This window comes from Martes martes (genome assembly GCF_963455335.1).
Source record: "Martes martes genome assembly, chromosome: 9".
NCBI classification, from domain to species: Eukaryota; Metazoa; Chordata; class Mammalia; order Carnivora; family Mustelidae; genus Martes; species Martes martes.
Window position 1 is genome coordinate 103585891 of NC_137896.1, and position 20658 is coordinate 103606548.

At 38.8% G+C, this 20658-nt stretch overlaps 1 protein-coding gene across 1 annotated transcript in view; it reads right to left on the bottom strand.

The window, feature by feature from the left end:
• The window catches only part of ACOXL (acyl-CoA oxidase like), a 132298-nt gene that overhangs the window by 17566 nt on the left and 94074 nt on the right, over positions 1-20658 (bottom strand). The window contains exon 6 of the mRNA XM_080812790.1: positions 7635-7736. Within this exon, the coding sequence (XP_080668916.1) occupies positions 7635-7736 (102 nt within the window). The remainder of the gene's footprint in view (positions 1-7634; positions 7737-20658) is intronic.

Genomic DNA, 20658 nt, shown 5'->3' on the forward strand with positions numbered 1-20658 from the left:
CAACAATGTATTTTAAGCTGCTGAAGAACAGGCTTGGCCAGGGGTAAAGGGAAAGGGGAAGGGAAAAGTGATTTCCCACTTTCTTAGTGGCACTCTGTTGGTATTGGTATTTTTCTTTTCTCTCTTTTTGAGTTCTTGGCTCCGGAAAAAGAAGGTAGACCAGGATGCATTCATATTCTAGTTGGTCCCTGCTGTCTCCTGGAGATGAACCAGAGGGTTCTACAGAAGTGAAGAGAAGTTCTGGGGATGCTTTCAAATCTACGAAGACTCTAAAATTCGACTCAGTCGCATTCCCTGTATGACCACTCCATTGCGCTGTCTTTTCATCATACCTTAGCTTCTTGACCGAAGCCACCAAACAGGAGATGTCCCTCCCCACCCGGATGGAATGGGTATTTGGGGTTATACTCCACACTGGCTTCTCCACTCAGCCTAAAGGACACAAGCAAGTGTCATAACCTCATCATTTGCTTGTAGCCAAGTCAGATGGACCTTGCTGGGTGGGTGGGACAGGGGTGAGGAACCAAAGATTCCTTCTCAAATTCCTTACAAAGAAAAGCAAGAGTCTGTGGGTAGTAAATGAGGCCAAAGAAGTGAGAAACTCAACCTCCCTTTCCTGGTACAAGTGTGCTTTTAACATCCTGTGCCTAAAACCCCAGTTCACATTGCATTTGACTCTGGTATCTGAGCATCTCTTAAGTTGCCTTGATCGAGGTGGTTTGGCAAAGGGAAACAGAAGAATAGGATATCTGAGTGTCTGTTAAAAAGAAACCTTTAACAGAAGCAGCATGGAAAGCAGCCCTACTGCGTTTGTAAGATGTGAAGGGCATGTGTACTCTTTCTAAGCCTCATTGGTACAGGTATGATGTATATGTTCTTGAAGTTGAGATCTGAGGAGAAAGGCTAACATTCTAACACCATCTTTCCAGCTTGGAACTCCTCCCTAAATTTCCCTCCTGTTTTGTTTCTTCTACCCCAAGCCTTTTGGCCACAAGGCAATGACTGAATTTATATTCTACACTCAGTTCAAAATAGCAAATAAACACGATCCATCTTCTGAATTCAAAGGTGCAAAGTAGCGTCTTGGCTTTTGGGGTCTGGTGTCTGCCACACTTCTGCACATTCTTACTCCAAGCCACATTCCCTGAGAATAAATCAGTGTGTCACTGAAATCAATGTGGCACATCTCAACTACTTGAATGACCCATCAATCCATGGCTTGAATGTTCTTCCCCCTTGTTGGTTCAACCATTTGTTTGGCTAAACTGAAACTAAAACCCAAACCTTAGTGGTTGTTATAGACTTGAGCAGGTAACAGGTCAAGAGGTCACTTGCCATCAACAGTCTTCCATGACTTCCTTGCTGTCGCTGGGTCCCTGAGCAGAGAAAGGACGGTTCCTTTCAGTGGAGCTCACAAAGGCTATTAGGGCCTGGGTCTGTTCCTGTGTCCATTTGCTGGCAAGGGTATAGGAGAGGACTGAGACTTGTCCTGGTGAATCAGGGCTTCATCCTAGCACATCAGTGGGCATACCAAAATGAAAACAGTCTTAAAGGCATGGGGGAATGACTCAGATGGAGCAAAGTGCCAGGCATCTGTTGTTGCTCCAGAAAGTGTGACTTAGGAAGAAATTGACAGGTCATGACTCAAATAGGACGTTAAGGCAACGTTTGGTGTAAGATCATCAAATACTGGGGTAGGTGGGGCAGTGTCAAGATGGCTTGGACATGGTCACGATTGGTATTTATTTTCTCTCTTCCTGAATGAATTTTTGGTTTTTAACATTGTTACTCTTATAGGCTATCTCCCATAGCCTCTGGGTTGGGTTATGTAGTCCTCCCTGACCTCCTGCAGATCCTTTATAATATGCTTTCTCACGTGGCTCCATTATTTGGGTTTGGGGCAGGAAATAGAACCTGATTTAACATTTTGCTAAGTATTATTTTTACCACACTGAATAGGGTCTTTTTTGATCTGCAACCCACAGCTGGGCTGTGGTTCTCTCAACACACATAAACTTTAAAGCTTTCCCCTGTGTTGATTTCTTGGCGTGAGCTGACCACATGTCTACATGTACTTGGTTCTTCTTTGTATGTCACCAAGAGTCACTGTTCCAGTGCTGGTGGGCACTGACAGAGCAGGAGAGGTGTGCCTAGGAGTTCAGGGAGGAAACACTTCACTGAGAAAAATGAGGCTACTCTATCTAAAACTGAAATTTACTTTAAGGGCTGGCATAAAAAGTAGAAGACCCAAGGCCATTTGCAATAAAATACATCATTTTAAAAGGCAGAAATTTTTGTTTCATTTTGTCTTTTTTTTTTAAGCAAAATGAAGTTGGTTTTAATGAAGATACGCAATCATTAACTATTAGATTATTTTGAAAGGCTTGCCTTCTTAAAATGAGCCTTGGCTGATTGTTAGTCCCTAATGCTGAGAATTATCTGAAGCAAAATAAACACAACTGTCTAGGTTAATGAAGAATGAAACAAGATAATGCCTGGACACTAAAGTTTCCAAGAACAAAGACCACAATTGCGCAATTGTTCTATACATACACACCCTGCAAAAGTACCTAATAATGAAAAGGGAACAGAAATCTTTTACTTAAGGGCCTTGTTACAATGGAGCCCTGGGGGCAATGCCCGGGGACTGCCTTTGAGCCAAGGCCCTACCTACTTTGAGGGAACAGGAGAACAGGCTAAAAACCTCACCTTTACCACTCCTTAAATCAGCAGCAAATAAACCTTAGACTCCCAATCCATAAAGTGGATTAACAGCTAGCCACACTAACCGGTGCTTGTGGGGATTATGCAGGATAAAGAATGTGGATGAGCTCTCTCAACAATCAAGTTCCCAACAAAAGAGAGGACCAAGCTATCGAGCTATCGCAGCTAGGAAGGGCTGTAGGGGAGACACTTGAGTTTAAAAAGAAAACAAACCCCAACCCCCTCTCCTGAGGGCTTCAGTTGGACAACGGGGCACTTGTGCTGCCTTTGCAGCGTGTAGATGGATTTTACTCCCTCTGCCATCAGGCAGGCCTCTGTGAAGCTTCCAAACTCAGGTCACACAAGCAGGATGATGCTGATTCATCCACCTCCTTTTGGGATTAGGAGTTCCGGTTTCTAGGCTCAGCTAGAATCCTGGCCAGTTGTTTAACTTTTCTGTTTCTTAGTTTTACTCAGTCGTTGAGTGGGGCCTGTTACCAGCCTTATTTACCTGGAAGATCTTTATGAGAATGAAATTAAATTTTGTTTTCTTTTAGCATAAATATATGCATTGCTTATTATCATTAGCCTAGAGTTTTAGCATAACTCCTGCATATTCTGAAGTTTTATCACTTACAATCAGCCCAGGCTGATTGTGACTCCCTGATGCTTTTTTTTTTTTTCCTCTTCATAAACTTTTAATTTTGGAATACTTCTAGATTTCCGGAAAATTTCCAAAGATAATAGAGTTCTCATATGTTCTTCACCTAGTTTCTTCTAATTCTTCTCTTAACACCTAACATAACTATGGTTCATTGTAAAAACTAAGAAGTCATTATTGGTACATTAATATTAATACTCTATAGATTGATTCAGATTTCACCATTTTTTCTACTAATGTCCTTTTTCTCCTTCAGGACTCAATCCAGGACACCACACTGTGCTTCGTCATCATGTCTGCTTAGTCTCCTCTGGCCTGTGTTGGTTTCTTAGTTTTTCCTCGTCTTTCATGCACTGGCAGTTTGAGGAGGACTGCGTAGGTCTTAGGTAGACCGTCCCTCCATCTGGTTGTGTCTGACTTTTTTTTTTTCCTCAGGATTGGATCCGGGTTATGGATTTGGGGGAAGAGTGAAGTGCTCGTCTCACCATACAATGTCACAAGTGCATGCCATCAACACAATTACTACCGCTGATATTCACCTTATGCACCTGGTTAAGCGGGGATCTGCCAGATTGCTTCAAGGTACAGTAACTGTTTTCCCTTTCAATGCTTTGTCCTTTAAAATAAAAGAAAATCACTGAGTCCAACCCACACTCAAGGGAAGGGGGAAGAATCTACATACATTAGTAAGAAAGAATGGTCTCTTTGATCCCATTTATGGATCCGTTTAATCATTTATTTATATCATTTTGGACTTCTGTTTAATTATTTTATACTTTGGGTTATAATCCAATGCTACATTATTTGTTTTGTTGCTCAAATTGCTCCAGCTTTGGCCATTAGGAACTCTTTCAGTTAGCTCCTTCCAGTGTCCCTTTGGCATAACCCCACAGTCCTGGGGTATTCTGTTTGTTTTCACTCGGGCACCTTCTCACTTTCTAGCCCTAAAAGATGCTCCAGGCTCATCTTAGATATTCATTGCCCCAGTCCTAGAATCTATCATTAGTCCAAGGACTCTGCTTCCTTCTACTGGAAAGTGGTATTAGAAACCAAGAACTGGACGTGGGGTCTACTTGTTGTTATTAGCTAAGGCTGATTTTTATCCAAATAAAATAAATGAAAATGTTTAAAGTCAGAGAAATATGGGTTTTCACTAGCTGTGTTACTTTGGGCAAGTTACTTTCCCATGTTGGGTTTCCATTTCCTCATCTGTGTGTAAGGATAAGAAAAAGGCTGTTGTGGGGTCAAGTGGTATAACATTGAAGGAGCTTCCTGTTTCTGATAATAAAGAACCAGATTTTTTCCCCTAAACTGTTCTGCTGAAAACAACCAAAATTTTAGAGAAAATATAGGAATCCTCTTCAAAGTACCTATGATCTGGCAAAATAATAATGGCAAAAATTATGGGAAAGTTAGGAACCAAAGAAAATAAACAAGTAGAAAGTTGCATTCACCCTGAAGGCATTTGCCATTTTCAGCAACTTTGAGTTTTCACTTTGACAGCTTCATGGTGGCTGCGGTGGCAGTAGCGGTGGTGATAGTCAAAACCAGGGCCAGCAACTAGGCAAGAAATTTAATAGAGACCCTTGCTACAATGAGCTGGATACCAAACAGCTATGACCTTGGGGGAGGGTGAAGGACTTACTGCTCTTATTTAAACTCTCTGAGTCTTACAGGAAACCTCAAGTCCTGAGTTTGGTTTAAGTTGGTCTTAAACTGAAGGCACCTTCAGATGCTTTATGAGGGAAAGAAGGTGCCTTCAATTTGGCCTTCATGTAAATCTCACAAAACATTTTTCAAAAACAATGACCAGCACATATTAAAAGATAACTATACACAAAGCAGAAATACTGGGCAAAAAGAGATAGACTGGTAAAGTCTTAAGATATTTGGATTATTAGCTATAGACTATCAAATAACTATGCTTCAATGCCTAAAGAAATCAAAGACAAAACTGAATATATCTTTAGGGGATAAGAAACTAAAAAGTTATATAGATGATATAAAACAGAAAACAAAAAAAAATATTTTTAAAGATAAAAATCCCAACAAAGAGGATCAAAAATTTAGGGGATGAATTAACCAGTATATTAGATGCAACTAAGGAAAGAAAGAATCAGTAAAATTGCAGAATTATCATGTGAAAGCATCTAGATTAATTTCAGTAATTCACTCAACCCTGTCCCCTTTTCACCTATTCACAAGCCCACTCCTGTTAAGCACCTCTAGTTGGCCAAGGGTCCCAGACATTTTAGTGAAAAGAAGCTATTAATAACACTTCTGAAACCTTGAAATCCCTTCACAGGGGCATGGCAGAAGTGGGAAGGGAAACATTTGTGCCAAGTACACTACATTCTTCCCTCTGGGAATACTGAGGGAGCCCAGAGGAGGGGTGAGTGCTCATGGCTGGCAGCACTGAGATCTGCAAAAGAAGGCCTTGAGATGTCCTATAGTTCTCAACAACCCACGTCTAGCCCTACAGATAGTTTGTTCCAAAGCATCTGACTGCTTCCTGCTTATCTCCCAGGCTGCTACAAGTATCTAGTAAATGAAAAGTGTGGCAAGCATATTGCACTAATGCAATACAAAAGCACTTCAGTGTTGTATATGAAAGTTGGTTTCTTTTACTCAGCATTCTTTTGATGTGTTATTTATCTCATTTATATCACTGGAATATCTAATCTCATGGATTTAAAATCTTTCTTCATGTAGCTTTTTTTTTTTTGTTTTTTTAAGTATTCTTTTTTCCTCTCCCTAAAGTGGGCATTTTCTTTCTGGAAGGTTGTCAGTGTCCAAAGATAGCTGCTGTCAATTTTTTCCTTCCCTATATATGCCTGCTGCACCTCACAATGAGAGGTGAAGTCTCTTCTCTTGCCCAAATCCATGCTGGCCTTGAGGCTCCCTTGGGCCAACAGAATGCAGCTGAAGTAATACTATGTTAGCAGCGGCCAAGCCTTGAGATGACTGGCATCTTCCACTTCCTCTCCAGAAGCCAGTCATCATGTAAAACAGTCAGTCCTTCTGACACTATTGTACTGTGAGGAAGCCCACATTGGCCCAGCAGCCCCTAGATGATCCTGCCACCTCAGCTGAGGTGACCACCGTGAGAGTGAAGAAGCCACCTTCACAGTCCCAGAAGACACCTCAGGCAGCAGAACCATCCAGCTGAGCCATGTTCAGATGCAGAATCCTGAGAAATAACAACTGGCTGTTCTAAGCCACTAAGTTTCGGGGTCATTTGTTACATAGCAACAGATAACCGAAACATCTTTCCACATGCTTTGCTTCATAATCATTGTTCCCTGAAAAGGAAAAAGACTCTTCAAGGTTCTTCAGTGTCCACCTCAGCCTCTCCTGCAGATTTCTCCAGGCTTTCACTTGAGATGTCAGCCAAACTGGTCTTGTCGCTGTTTTTTAACATGTCTGTCCCAAGTACTCCCATTTCTATGATTTTACTACTTCACCAACCCTGTCTGAAGGCTCAACTGCATCTCCCTCTCTTCAATAGTACCACTTCTTTGTTGGAATTTTCCACTCTCGAGGGTCTAGTACAAGAATGACATTCACTCCTACATGATCTCTGTCCTCTGAACTCTGAAATTATTCATTGGAAAGTCTCTGCTTCCTTGTGTTATTATTTGCATTTTAAAGGCAGTTTTGTGTCCTTGTATATGATAAGCTCCTTTGAAGGCAGCGATTGAGACTATATCTATTTATGTTATAACGTCTAACGGAGGGCCTGGAAGACAGGTCCCTCAGAAAACCTCAGAAAGTGTGCTTTACAGATGATTATGCTGTTTTGTATATATTTTTTTTCTTTAAAGCAGCATTTGGGTGGTGATTCCTTGGCTCTATATTCATTTTCAGGTGTTTTGTAGCTATCACATTGAATTTTCATTGCTACCTCTGACATGAAAATACCACAGGTCTTTTTTTATGAATATGAAGAATGAATTAATAGGTTTTGGTAAGGAGAAAAATGAAAATCACTTAATACTTTATTTTTTTGCCAAGACAAGGAAAATGCTTTTGATTCCCTCCTCTGCTTTTCATGTCAGAAAGTTCATGCACAGTGAATCATTTCCTTGTCACTTAAACTCTGAAGTGTAATATGATCATGGTAGGCAATGAAAACATGTATATGAAGTCCCAGAGGCATAAAAATCCATGACTGGAAACCGATAAAAGATTGACAGGACTGTTTTCTAAGAAAGCAAAGAGCTGACAGCTGATGCACAAAGGGTTTCTTCTGCACATCAGGGACCCTTACCTGATTCCTAATCTTCGTGCTGGCCATGGGAGTCAAATATTTATGTTCTAGATACCAGGCTCGCTCCTGGAATACCAGCTTGGTTCCATATAACAGACAAAACTAAGGCATGGGAGAAGAGGAGAGAAATGAACAAAAGGTAATATATTAGAAAATGCAGAGTCAAAAGAGAAGGAAGAAAAAGAGCATAATATTATATTTCATTAAATCATAAAAATTAATACTGTCTCAATGTAAATGGTCACATTTTGGACATGTGATATATGTTTTATTTTTAAAAACTATCCTATAGAACACATAAAGCATATGTAAAAGTAGTGAACTGTCATGTGGTCATTCCTCCGGTTTAACAAATATTAACTCATGGTCAATCTTGCTTCATCTGTAACCTTACCCTGTTCTCCCTCATCCCAGGTCATTTAGAAGCAAAGTCCATATATAGTATTTTTAAAAACATGCATGTAGTATTTTTGTTTGCTTTCCTTTTCAATTTTTGAAAGAATATTCTAAATGTACATTTTGAATGTCATCTTGATATTTTCCATTGAGCCCGGTCTCATTAAACTTTCATAAAAATAGCATTCCTCCTTTACAATTGTTTCAGTAATTTTTCCTATTATACTCCTGAAACCTACCCACAGAACTCCTTCATGACATCAGCAGCATCAAGCAATACTAAATGAGTTTTCCTGTATCAAGCAGCAACTTTTAAATTAACAGTTTATTTCATTTTTAATATTCAATCCTATTTATATCATACAAAAGCAGAGAGCAGAGTACAATGTACTTCCATGTCTCCATCACCCAGCTCAGGGCCAATCTTGTTTTATCCCTCCCCCCACTTTCTGTATTATTGTGAAGCGAAGTTCAGTCATACCATTTTATCCATAAGCTTTCCATGTGTATCTCTGAAAGAATGTTTAGAAGATTACATAAAGTCCACCCAAGTGACAACAACAAAACCCTCAATTCAGAGTCAAACGGAAATAATCTGCACGCGAGAAGACAATATGTTTTCTATGGCTCATGAGAGTCAGAAATCACACAGTTTGAAGTCATGTAGACTATATAGGCTCTTCCTTCTTTTCCTGAGGTTCTGGGACATCCCTGAACTAGCAGCATTATGGGGAGCCTCAACTATTTAGTCTTCCCAGAAAGGGTCACAGTATGGTGTCATAGCTTGTCTATGAGAGATATTTAAGATTAATTATGGCTCTTTTATGACCTTGCCAACATTCTGCTTGACTAGTGTAAGCTTCCTTTGGCCCTTTTATATAATGGCAGTAAAGACGTTAGCTGACCCTACAGACATAGGCCAAAAAATACTGCCATACATCCTGATAACATGAATTCTTACAAAAACAATAAATTGTATAGCTTACATGGCTAAACTGTACCACAAGTCTCTAGGTGAACTTCATATATACTACAAAAATATTTATTGTGGATTCCTAAGGAGAGAAAGTTAATTCGCATCACTCCTCGGTCTACAAACATATAAGGTCAGTGAGAAGATATCCAGAGCCACAGAATATAAGTATGTTTTGAAATAAGCTAACTCATCTTCTCACTCAATCCAGAATCCTGTGTCAGCCAAGGTACAACCAAGAAACAGATGACATATTCACATTAGGATGATTCGAGAAGAGTTTAATAAATTATTTTCATAAAGGGGTGGGCAAGTTGTAGGAGAACCACAAGGGATAGTGCAGTACCCCAGAGCTAGTATGTCTGGAACTGCTACCAGCTTTGGATTTCAAGGGAGGAGGGCAGGGAGTGGCTATGGATCCTGGAAGAGAGAGCTGTATAGACAGAGACATCTTAAGAGGATGTCTTCAGTCTTCAGCCTAGGAACACAGAAATCCCAAGGTGGACCTACAGAGAAACAGGCAGGAATACCCTGACCTCATTGTGCTCCCCTCTCCAATCTCTAACGGGGGCTAACCAGATCCAGAGGTCAGGGATTCCACTGATGTAGGTCCCCTTCCTGGACCTGGAGCAGGGTGGAGAGCGGGAGAGGCCGATAGAGGATAGCTGGCACAAATCCTTCTCTAACACCCCTGACAGATGGTGGTCCTGCCTCTAGACTACTCCTGTCTGACTCAGGACCAAGCCCATTTGGTCCCACAGAGCTCCTAACAAGCCCTTGACTGCTGACACCGTGGCCCAGCCCTGTTCTAGAGTGCTGGCTCTAACCAGTCTCACAATATGTTTCCTGACTACGTCTGCTCCTCTCTTCTGTTGACTCCTGAGTTGTCCTCCTATTGTCAGTTTGTGGCTCTTGTGTATCTAATGCTCAGGGACACTTTCCTGGCTTTGAACTTCTGCTTTTCTCCCTGAACACAGTCCAGACTCTCCTTAAGCAACCTTCTTTGCCTGTCCTGAAAAACACACATCTTGGTTCTCAATGGTTACCAGAATACCACATCTAGGTCCAGATACCATCAGCCCAGCCTCAGACCCTCAAATACAACCTGAATGTCCTTCCTTTGTGTTCCAGAGACAGGAGATCAGAGTATTAAGAGCCATCTGGCTCTCAAAGGAGTCTCACTGTGGGAAGAGCCATAGAACACTGAGCCATTTCTCTCTGTAGAATAATGAATTTATGGATTGTTCAGTCTGTAGGAAAGTGATCCGGTCCTGCTCATCTCCGTATGCTTAAGGTCTGGTAAAGGAGCTGACACACTGCAAGAAACTGGCTGAAACACAATTTCCTCTAACTCCCAGCTATTAACCCCATAACTTTGGCTGCCTAAGGAACAGTGAAAAGCATCCAGATAACAGCCCTTAATAATTTTAAAGATCGGCTTCACAGCTCTGCTTAGTCTTTCTTTCTTCAAGATGATCAGCCTTCACAGATCCCTATCTCCTGGCTACCACATGGTCTCCAGCCCTCGTGACTTGGGAGCCTCTTCTAGATGCTAATTCTCTCTCTCAAGGCGACTCACAGAAAACTTGAGCAGAGCACCCAAATGTTCTCTCATTACTGTAGTGTCGGCAGCACCATCACTGTCCTGGACTGGGGGGTCTACGCTTTCATATGCAAGTTAAGACGGAATTTGCTTTCATGACAGCCACATAATATTTTCTGAATAAATGAAAGCATGTCATACATATTTGGCTTAACATCAAATGTTTGTTCACTTGACACTCTCAACTAAGTCTTTTTGCCCATGAACTGTTTTCAACCAACACACACATACATATAAACATCCCTAAAAGATGATTTAAAATGTGTTCTTTTTTTTTTTAAGATTTTATTTATTTATGAGAGGGAGAGAGTGCACTAGCTGGGGGGAGGGGTAGAGGGAGAGGGAAAAGGAGGCTCCCTGTGGGCAGGAAGCCTGACACAGGGTTCTATCCCAGGACCCTGGGATCATGACCTGAGCCCAAGGCAGATGTTTAACCTACTGAGCCACTCAGTCACCCCAAATTTATTCTTTTAAAAAACAAAATTCTTTGATTCCTTATTCTTTTAAAGTATCATTTTGTTGATGTGATCCGTCTCGAATTCCCGAAGTCTCTATGAATCTTGACTCAATACCCTGATATGTTTGTGTCATTTAAAAATTTGTCAAATCCCATCTATAGTTTTATGCAATGGAAACCAGCTGATAGGTCTAAGACTTCTGATTCAAGTATCTGAGAATCCATTTAATGTGATGTCCTCTAACTCATATTTCTCTGGCTTGTCTATAAGGATATCCTGAGAGACCACCAATTTCCCCATTTTTTCTCTTCTAGTAACCTGATTAAGAAAGGAAATGAGATTCATTTAGTAAGGCTTAGCCATAGTGAACACAGATAGGGTCCTAGTGTATCTCTTTTCTAATTCCTTGTAAGCTATTCTGAATACTATTTTCTAGAATTTTAACTTGGATTTATGTCAATTTTAAATTCTATAGTTTCCCAAATCTACTTTTTCCCCCATTTTGAAAAAATGTGCCCATTTGTTCATTTCTAATTTTCTGACATCCCTCTTTTGATCTTGGTTTTCAACAGGGCAACTACAAGTTCTTCCCAATTCAGACAGAAGATGGGAACATTATAGAGGATGAAGAGTTTTGCTTTCTTTTCTCCATTTTTTAGCACCAAAGGTTTCTTCCCCAAACCGGAAGCCTGTTTCTTCAAACTCTGAATGTAGCTAAAAATGGCCTTTCATCAGATTATTTATCATGCCTCATGCTATGCTGGGATTTGGTCATTCTGACATTTATTAAATGCCATTCTTTTGTATTTATCCTCAGACAAGCACCTCTCTCTCATCACCTCTCCTCATTGCTTATATATAGCTACCTCAGACCAGTGCACCATACTCTTAGCCTGGTTCTTAAAATGTATCCCAAATCGCAACCTTTTTTCTATATCTACTGTATTGTCAGAATAATATTCTGCTGCTAGCCAATAAAAACCCTGGACACCAAAGCTTGGATACCATGGTTGGCAATGCTTTGCACATGTTGCCACATTGTTACATTGTTGGGAGAATTAAGTGTTGTTTATAAGGACTCCAGAAAAAGAAAACAACTGGAAGCCTTGTTGTTTTTTTTCTGGACTACACCCCCTGCACCTTTGCCCTCGACTGATTTTAATCTGTATCCTTTTGTGATGTATATGCAGATTTTATGTATCTGAGTCCTGTGAGTCCTTCTAGCAAATCATCAAACCTGAGGGTGGTTTGGTAGACCCCTGATATAGGCCCCATTTTACACATGAAGACAGAGAGACTCAAGAAAATTGAATTACAGAGCCAGGGTTGCAATTGAGTTTTTCAGGATTCAAAGATATTTTTCAATCTCCCATAGTACCTCTACTTTTCAGGATTTAAAAAACTAAAACAGACAACTCTTTTGAAAAATAGAAGCCAAAGATTCTATTCTGGGTAAGATGAAGTAAAAGTCTCATCCAGTCTCTCCCACTGAATGTGGCCATTATTCCGGGACAGAGTGACTGCAAAAGCTATCTGAGAAATCTAAAAAATAAACAGTAGCATGAAGATTGGGGAAGAGGTCCAGAATTCAAAGTACCACCAAACTGGTGGTGATTTTCATTTTTTTCCCTGGTACTCAAGCTGCTTATTCCTGGAAGCATATGTAGCAGACTGGGATAACTAAATCCCAGACTTTTGGCTGGAGGATGAAAAATAGGTGGCTCCAGGGAACCAGAAAGTATCAAGGAGATCATGGAAAAAAGGGCTTAGGAAAGTAACCTCATAAAGTTGGTTATAAACTGGGCTCAGCCCCCAGTGTGCATACATGAATCTAATACTAATTATCTTACATAATGGTTAAGAATTGAACTAGTACATAAATGAGAATGTGGGTGCCAGAATTGCCCCAATGGTGCATGCGTGGGACAGAAAAGAAGAAGACTGCAAAGGTTATGAAGACTCTACTGACATTGGAACCATAGTGAACCACAATGAACAACCAAGTACGCTGGCTGCTAACATAAAAATAATAACATTCTCCATACAGAATGGCAAGTTATACACAACATCTAAATAAAAAATAATAGCAATTCTACATAGTCTTTCCCAGAAAATAGAAAAGGAGAGAACTCCTCCCACAACTCAGTTTATGAGGTCAACATCACTGGGATATCAAAACTGAACAAAGGCAGTACAGGAAAGAAAAAACTATGGACAAATATTTCTCATAAACATAGATGTAAAATCCCCTACAAAATATTAATGAATTGAACCCAGCAATAATGTACCATGACCAAAAGGGCTTTATACTTTGAATGCAAGGTTGGTTCAATACTCTAAAATGAATCATCATGGCAATCTTTTTAAATTTGACACCAAAAGCAAAGGAAACAAAAGCAAAAGCAAATTTGACAAAAGCAAAAGAGACTACATCAAACTAAAAAGCTTCTGTACAGCAAAGGAAACCATCAACAAAATGAAAAGGCAGCCTGCCAAATGGGAGAAAATATTTGCAAATCATATATCTGGTAAAAGGGTTAAGATCCAAAATATATAAAGAACTCATACATCTCAATAGCAAAAAAATCCAAAAACCAAAAACAAACCCAAACAATCAAATTAAAAAATGGGCAGAGGATCTAAATAGACATTTTTTCCAAAGAAGACATAGAGGTGGCCAACAGGCACATGAAAAGATATTCAACATCACTAATCATCATGGAAATGCCAATTGAAAACACAATGAGATTTCACCTTATACCTATTAAAATGGCTATTATCAAAGAGACAAGAGATAACAAATGCTGGTAAGAACACGGAGAAAGAAAATCCTTGTGCACTGTTGATGAATGCAAATTGGTACAGCCACTCTGGAAAACACTATGGAGGTTCCTCCAAAAATTAAAATAGAATTACCATATGATCCAGCAATTTCACTTCTGGTGTTTATCATAAAACCTGAAAACATTAACTTGAAAAGATATGTCCTCCCTACATATGTTCACTGCAGTGTTATTCACAATAGCTAAGATATGGAAACAACTTAAGTGTCCATCAACCAATAAATGCATAAAGAAAACATGGTATATACACTTGACCTTGAACAATGCAGGGGGTTAGAGGCATTAAACTATCCTGTGGAGTCAAAAATCCACATATAACATATAACCTTTTTTCTTTTTAATTTTTTATTAAATTCAATTTAATTAACATGTAGTGTAATATTAGTTTCAGAGGTAAAATTTAGTGATTCATCGGTTGCATATAATACCTAGTGCTCATTACATCAAGTGCCCTCCTGAATGCCCATCACCCAGTTAACCCATCCTCCCATCCATCTCCCCTCCAGCACCTTCAGTTTGTTTCCTATAGTTAGGAGTCTTTTACGGTTTGTTTCCCTCTCTGATTTCATTTTTCCTTCCCTTTCCCTATGTTCATCTGTTTTGTTTCTAAATTCCATATATGAGTGAAATCTTAATTTGTCTTTTTCTTACAGACTTATTTGCTTAGCCTAGTACCCTCTAGTTCTATCCACAGCATTGCAAATGGTAAGATTTCACCTTTTTGATGGCTGAGTAATATTCCATTGTACATACATACCACATCTTCTTTATCCATTCATCTGTCGATGGCCATCTGGGCTCTTTCCATAGTTCGGCTATTGTGGACATAGCTGCTATAAACATTGGGATGCAGATGCCTCTTCAGATCACTACATTTGTATCTTTTGGGTAAATCCCTGGTAGTGCAATTGCTGGGCCATAGGGTAGCTCCATTTTCAGCTTATCTTGAGGAGCCTCCCTTCTGTTTTCTATAATGGCTGTACTAGCTTGCATTCCTACTAGCAGTGTAAGAGGGTTCCCCTTTCTCTATATCCTTACCAACATCTGTCATTTCCCAACTTGTTACTTTTAGCTATTCTGATGGGTATAGGTGGTATCTCATTGAGGTTTTGATTTGTAATTCCCTGATGCCAAATGATATTGAGTATTTTTTCATGTGTCTTTTGACCACTTGATGTCTTCTTTGGAGAAATGTCTGTTCATGTCTTCTGCACCATTTCTTGACTGGATTATTTGTTCTTTGGGTGTTGAGTTGGAAAAATTCTTTATAGATTTTGGATACTAGCCCTTTATCTGATAAGACATTTGCAAATATCTTCTTCCATTCTATAGGTTGTCTTTTGGTTTCATTGACTGTTTCCTTGGCTGTGCAAAAGCTTTTTATCTTGATGAAGTCCCAATAGTTCATTTTTGCCTTTGTTTCCCTTGCCTTTGGAGATGTGTCTAGCAAGAAGTTGCTATGGCTGAGGTCAAAGAGGTTGCTTGCCTGTGTTCTCCTCTAGGAAACATCCACATATAACTTTTGACTCCCCCAAAACTTAACTCTTAATAGTCTATTGTTGATTAGAAGCCTTACTCATAACATAAGCAGTCAATGAACATATATTTTGTGTGTTATATGTATTATATACTGTATTATGATAAAATAAACTAGAGGAAAGAAAATTCTCTTAAGAAAATCACAAGTAAGAAAAAACATATTCATGGTACTGCACTGAAAAAAAAATCTGTATATAAGTGGACCTACACAGTTCAAACCCATGTTGTTCAAGGGTCAATTGTATATATGATGGAATATTATTCAGTGGGAAAAAAGGAGAATGAAATTCTGTCATTTGTAACAGCATGGATGGACCTTGAATACATTATGCTAAGTGAAATAAGGACAGATAAAGACAAATACAATATAATCTCATTTATATATGTGGAATATAAAAACAAAAACAAACCAAGCTCATAGACATGGAGAACAGAATGGTGGTTGCTAGAGGTGGGGGATAGGGAGTGGTTAAAATGGGTGAACTTGGTCAAAAGTTTCAAAGTTCCAGTTATAAAATAAGTAAGTCAGGGGATGTAATGTACAGCTTGATAATTACAGTTAATAATACTATAGAATATATCTGAAAGATGTTAAGGGAATAGATCTTAAAATTTCTCATCATAGGAAAAAAAATTCTGTAACTATGAATTTTGACAGATATTAAGTAAACTTATTGTAGTGATCATTTTGCAATATATACAAATATCAAATCATTATATGTATACCTGGAGCTAATATAATGTTGCATGTCTACTATGCCTCAATAAAAATATTAAAAGTAAAAGGGCAAAGAACCAAAAATGAGATAGAAAAATAAGAAAAAGACATGAACAGAAAATTCAAAAAATAAAATATTATCTTCAAATATACAAAAATGTATTCAAATCACTTATAATTAGAAAAATAACAATGCTGAGATACTATCATTTTATCTGATGTGGGAAAATTATATATATATAAATATATATATATTTGAGACTTTGGGGAGCCTTTGGGGAGACTTTGGGGAGCCACAAATTCTCATATATAGCTAATGGGAATGGAAATCAGTAGAACTCATCTGCAGGAAAATTTGATAATACTTAACAGAACTATCTGTGTACTTACTGTTCAGTCCAGAAATTCCTAGATATATACACTAAAGATATACCTTCAATAATAAGAATATGTATATGTACAAGGTTATTCACTGTAATTGTAGCATTATTTCTTCTTTTTTAAAAGATTTTATTCATTCACGAGAGAGAGAGTATGAGAATGAGGGGGGGAGAGGAAGAAGCAGGTTGCCTACCAAGCAGGAAGCCTGATGTGAGGCTCGATTCCAGGAACTCAGGGTCACAACCTGAGCCAAAGACAGCTGCTTAACCGACTGAGCCACCCAGGTGTCCCCTAATTGCAAAATATTGGAAATAGCTAAATACTTGTATGTACTATAGAATATAATGTAAAAAATGTATACATTTTCTGTAAATATATTGTAAAAAATGATTGGGTAAAACATGGCACATCTAAACAATGGAGTATTATGTGAAAAAGAAGAATAAGAAACATCTATATGGGGGCAGCCTGTGTGGCTCAGTGGGTTAAGCCTCTGCCTTCGGCCCAGGTCTTGATCTCAAGGTCCTGGGATCGAGCCCCACATCGGGCTCTCTGCTCAGCAGGGAGCCTGCTTCCCCCTCCCTCTCTGCCTGCCTCTCTGCCTACTTGTGATCTCTCTCTCTGTCAAATAAATAAAATAAAAAAAAAAAAAGAAAGAAAGATCTATATGGACCAATATGGAGTGATTTGTAGGACATATTTTTAAATGAAGAAAAAATTTACAGAAGAAACTATAATGTACTTTTATACAATAAATGAAGAGATAGAAAAAATGAATCACTGTAATTCATCATATTAGCAACCTAAAAACATAAAAAGAAATTCCACATGATCATGTCGATTGAAGCAGAAAAAGAATTTGACAAAACTCAACATCCACTCAAGATTAAAAAAAAAAAACTTTTTAAAAGATATTATTTATTTATTTGAGAGCATGAGAGAGTGAGAATGAAAGAGAGAGGAGAGTACACACAAGCGGGGGGAAGGGCAGAGGGAGAAGCAGGTTCCCGGCCAAACAGAGAGCCCAATGGGGGACTCCATCCCAGGCCCCAGGATCATGACCCCAGAAGAAGGCAGATGCCCAATGGACTGAGCCACCCAGGAGCCCTCAAGATAAAAATCCTTACAAAACTAGGAATAGAAGCAAACTTTCTTAACTTGATTAAGGACAGCTACGACATACAAACACACAGATGCATGCATGCCAAAAAATCAAAACAACAACAAAAATCTCTACAGCTAACATCCTACTTAATGGCAAAAAACTAAATTCTTTTTGCCTAAGATCCACAACAACGCACAGATGTCTGCTTTCATCACTCTTATTCATCGATACACTGAAAGTTCTAGTCCACATAATAAGACAAAACAAAATGAAACAAAACAATCCAAAAAACAACGAACAAAAAGGCATACAATTAGAAAAGAAAAAATACAAATTGGAAAGGAAAAAATAAAACTGTCCCTGTTTGCTTGCAAACAAGGAAAACCTACATGAAGTCTAACCCCCTCCCCCCCAAAAAGAAATCCCAAATCTCTAGAATTAATAGCGAGCTTGCAAAATCACAGGATATAAGGTCAATACAAAAAATATCAATTGTACTTCTAGATATAAGCAATGTACTATTAGAAAATGAAATTTAAAACAATATGTTTTTGGGGTGCCTGGGTGGCTCAGTCGGTTAAGTGTCCAATTCTTGATTTTGGCTCAGATCATGATCTCAGGGTCGTGGGATGGAGCCCTGTGTCAGGCTACATGCCCAGTGGGGAGTTTGCTAGAGGATTCTCTCCCTCTCCCTCTGTCCTCTCTCTCCCTCACAAAAAAAATAATTAAAAAACAAACAAACAAACAATATATCCCTTACAATAGCTCACTCCAAAATTAAATACTTAAGCATATATCTACAAAAACATGTACATTATCTTTTTGCTGAAAATTACAAATGCTGATGGAAGAAATCAAGGAAGAACTAACAAAATAGATTAGAAGAGTCAAATAGTACATTTATCAATTCTCCCCAAATTAATCCGTAGATTTAATGTAACTCTAATCAAAATTAGAGAATTTTTTTGTAGATATAGACAAACGAATTCTAAAAATGTATACAGAAGGGCAAAGAAACTAGAATGACTAAAACAATTTGAAAAAGAAGAATTAAGTTGGAAGAACAACCCTATTTGACTTTAAGACTTATTATAAAGTTATAGTATTCAAGATAGCATGGTATTGTCAAGGGATAGACACATAGATCAATGGGGAAAAAAAATAGAGAACCCAGAAATAGACCTATGCAAATATGCCTGAATGATTCTTGACAAAGATGCAAAAGGAATTTAATGGAAGAAAAATAGTCTCTCAACAAATGGTGCAGAAACAATCGGATATCAATGGTCAAAAGATAAACAAACCTGACCTAAGCCCCACACCTGTTCACAAATTAGTTCAAAGTGAATCATCGATCTAAATGTAAAATATAAAAAGCTAAAACTTTTAGGAAGAAAATAGGAGAAACCTTCCATGACCTGGGGTTAAACATTCTTAGTTCTTAGGACAACAAAAGCACAATCCACAAAAGACTATTTGATAAAATTGGATTTCATCAAAACCAAAAACTTTTGTTTTGCGAAGGGCACTGTTAAGAGGATTAAAATGCATGCTCCAGACATGGAGAAAATATTTGCAAATCACACATCTAAGAAAGAACTGGTATCCATAATTTATAAAGAACTCTCAGAACTCAAGAGTAGGAAAACGAATTATCCAGTTTAAAAATGGGCAAAAGATTTGAACAGACTCTACTAAAGAGGATACACAGATGGCAAAAAAAGTAAAAGCATGTGAAAAAATTTCAATATCATTAGCTATTAGAGACATGGAAATTGAAACCATGATGAGTTACTCCTACATCCTTAATGGAATGGCAAAAACAACAACAACAACAAAAATGCTGATAATATCACATGTTGGCTAAGATTCTGAGCAACCAAATCTCTCATATTCTGGGGATGTAAAGTTTCTTATAAAGTTAAACAGACATTTGCCACATGACCCAATATGCTCACTCCTAGGTATTTACCCTAGAGCAGTGGTTCTCAACTGTGAATGAATTTTGTCCCCCCCAAGGGACATTTGGCACACATGTGCCATTCTGGTTGTCATAACTTAGGGATTTCTACTGACATCTAGTAAGTAGAGGCCAGAGATCTTGCTAAACATCCTACAATGGGCAGGGCGGTCCCGTGCAACAAAGTATCTGGCCCCAAAAGTTAATAGTGCCAACTTTGAGAAGCTGCCCTAGAGAAGGAAAACTTATGTTTACATAATATAATAACCTGTATGTGAGCATTTATAGCAGCCCTACTCACAGTCATCAAAACTGGAAATAGCCCAGATGCCCTTCACCGGGTGAAGCGATGAACAGTGGTACATCCATTCAATGGAAACCACCCAGCAATGAACGGTTGTAACTGTTGATGTGTGCAACAACTTAGCTGAATCTCAAAGATGACGTGCTGAGTGCAGGAGGTCAATAGCAAACGATTACATATTGGTTGACCCCATTTACATAACATTCTCCAAAGATAAAACTACAGCGATGGACAATGGCGTGTCGGTTGCTAGGGGTTATCAGAAGAAGGAAAGGATGATTATAAAGCCATTCTATTAGGGATTGTAGGATAGTCAAATTGTTCTGTATCCTGCCTGTGGCAGTGCTTCCTCAATTCTATGTGTGTGTTAAAATGCATAGAGCCACACATCTTTGAGTAAGGCCATCTCGTTATATTGAAATACATCATCTTCCTTTGTCCAGGGTCCTCCTCCTTCATTGTAGCAAACACCAAGCTGAAATAGCTATATTTTCTAAAGGTTCCCTGTACTGAAACCTTGCCCAAGGATCCCTCCTTGATTTCCTCCACTGAAAGTTACCTCTCTTCCTTTCTTGGGTTCCCACAGAGGTATGTTTTCCCTTCTGTTACACGTTCTGCTTGTTGGTGTAATTATTTGCCCTCGTGTCTTTCTCCCTGTCCACAAGGTGATCAGGAAGGCAGGAGCTGCGGTTCATGGCATCTTGGAATTTCTGCGGCACGTAGCGCAGCATCAGGGCTCAGTAT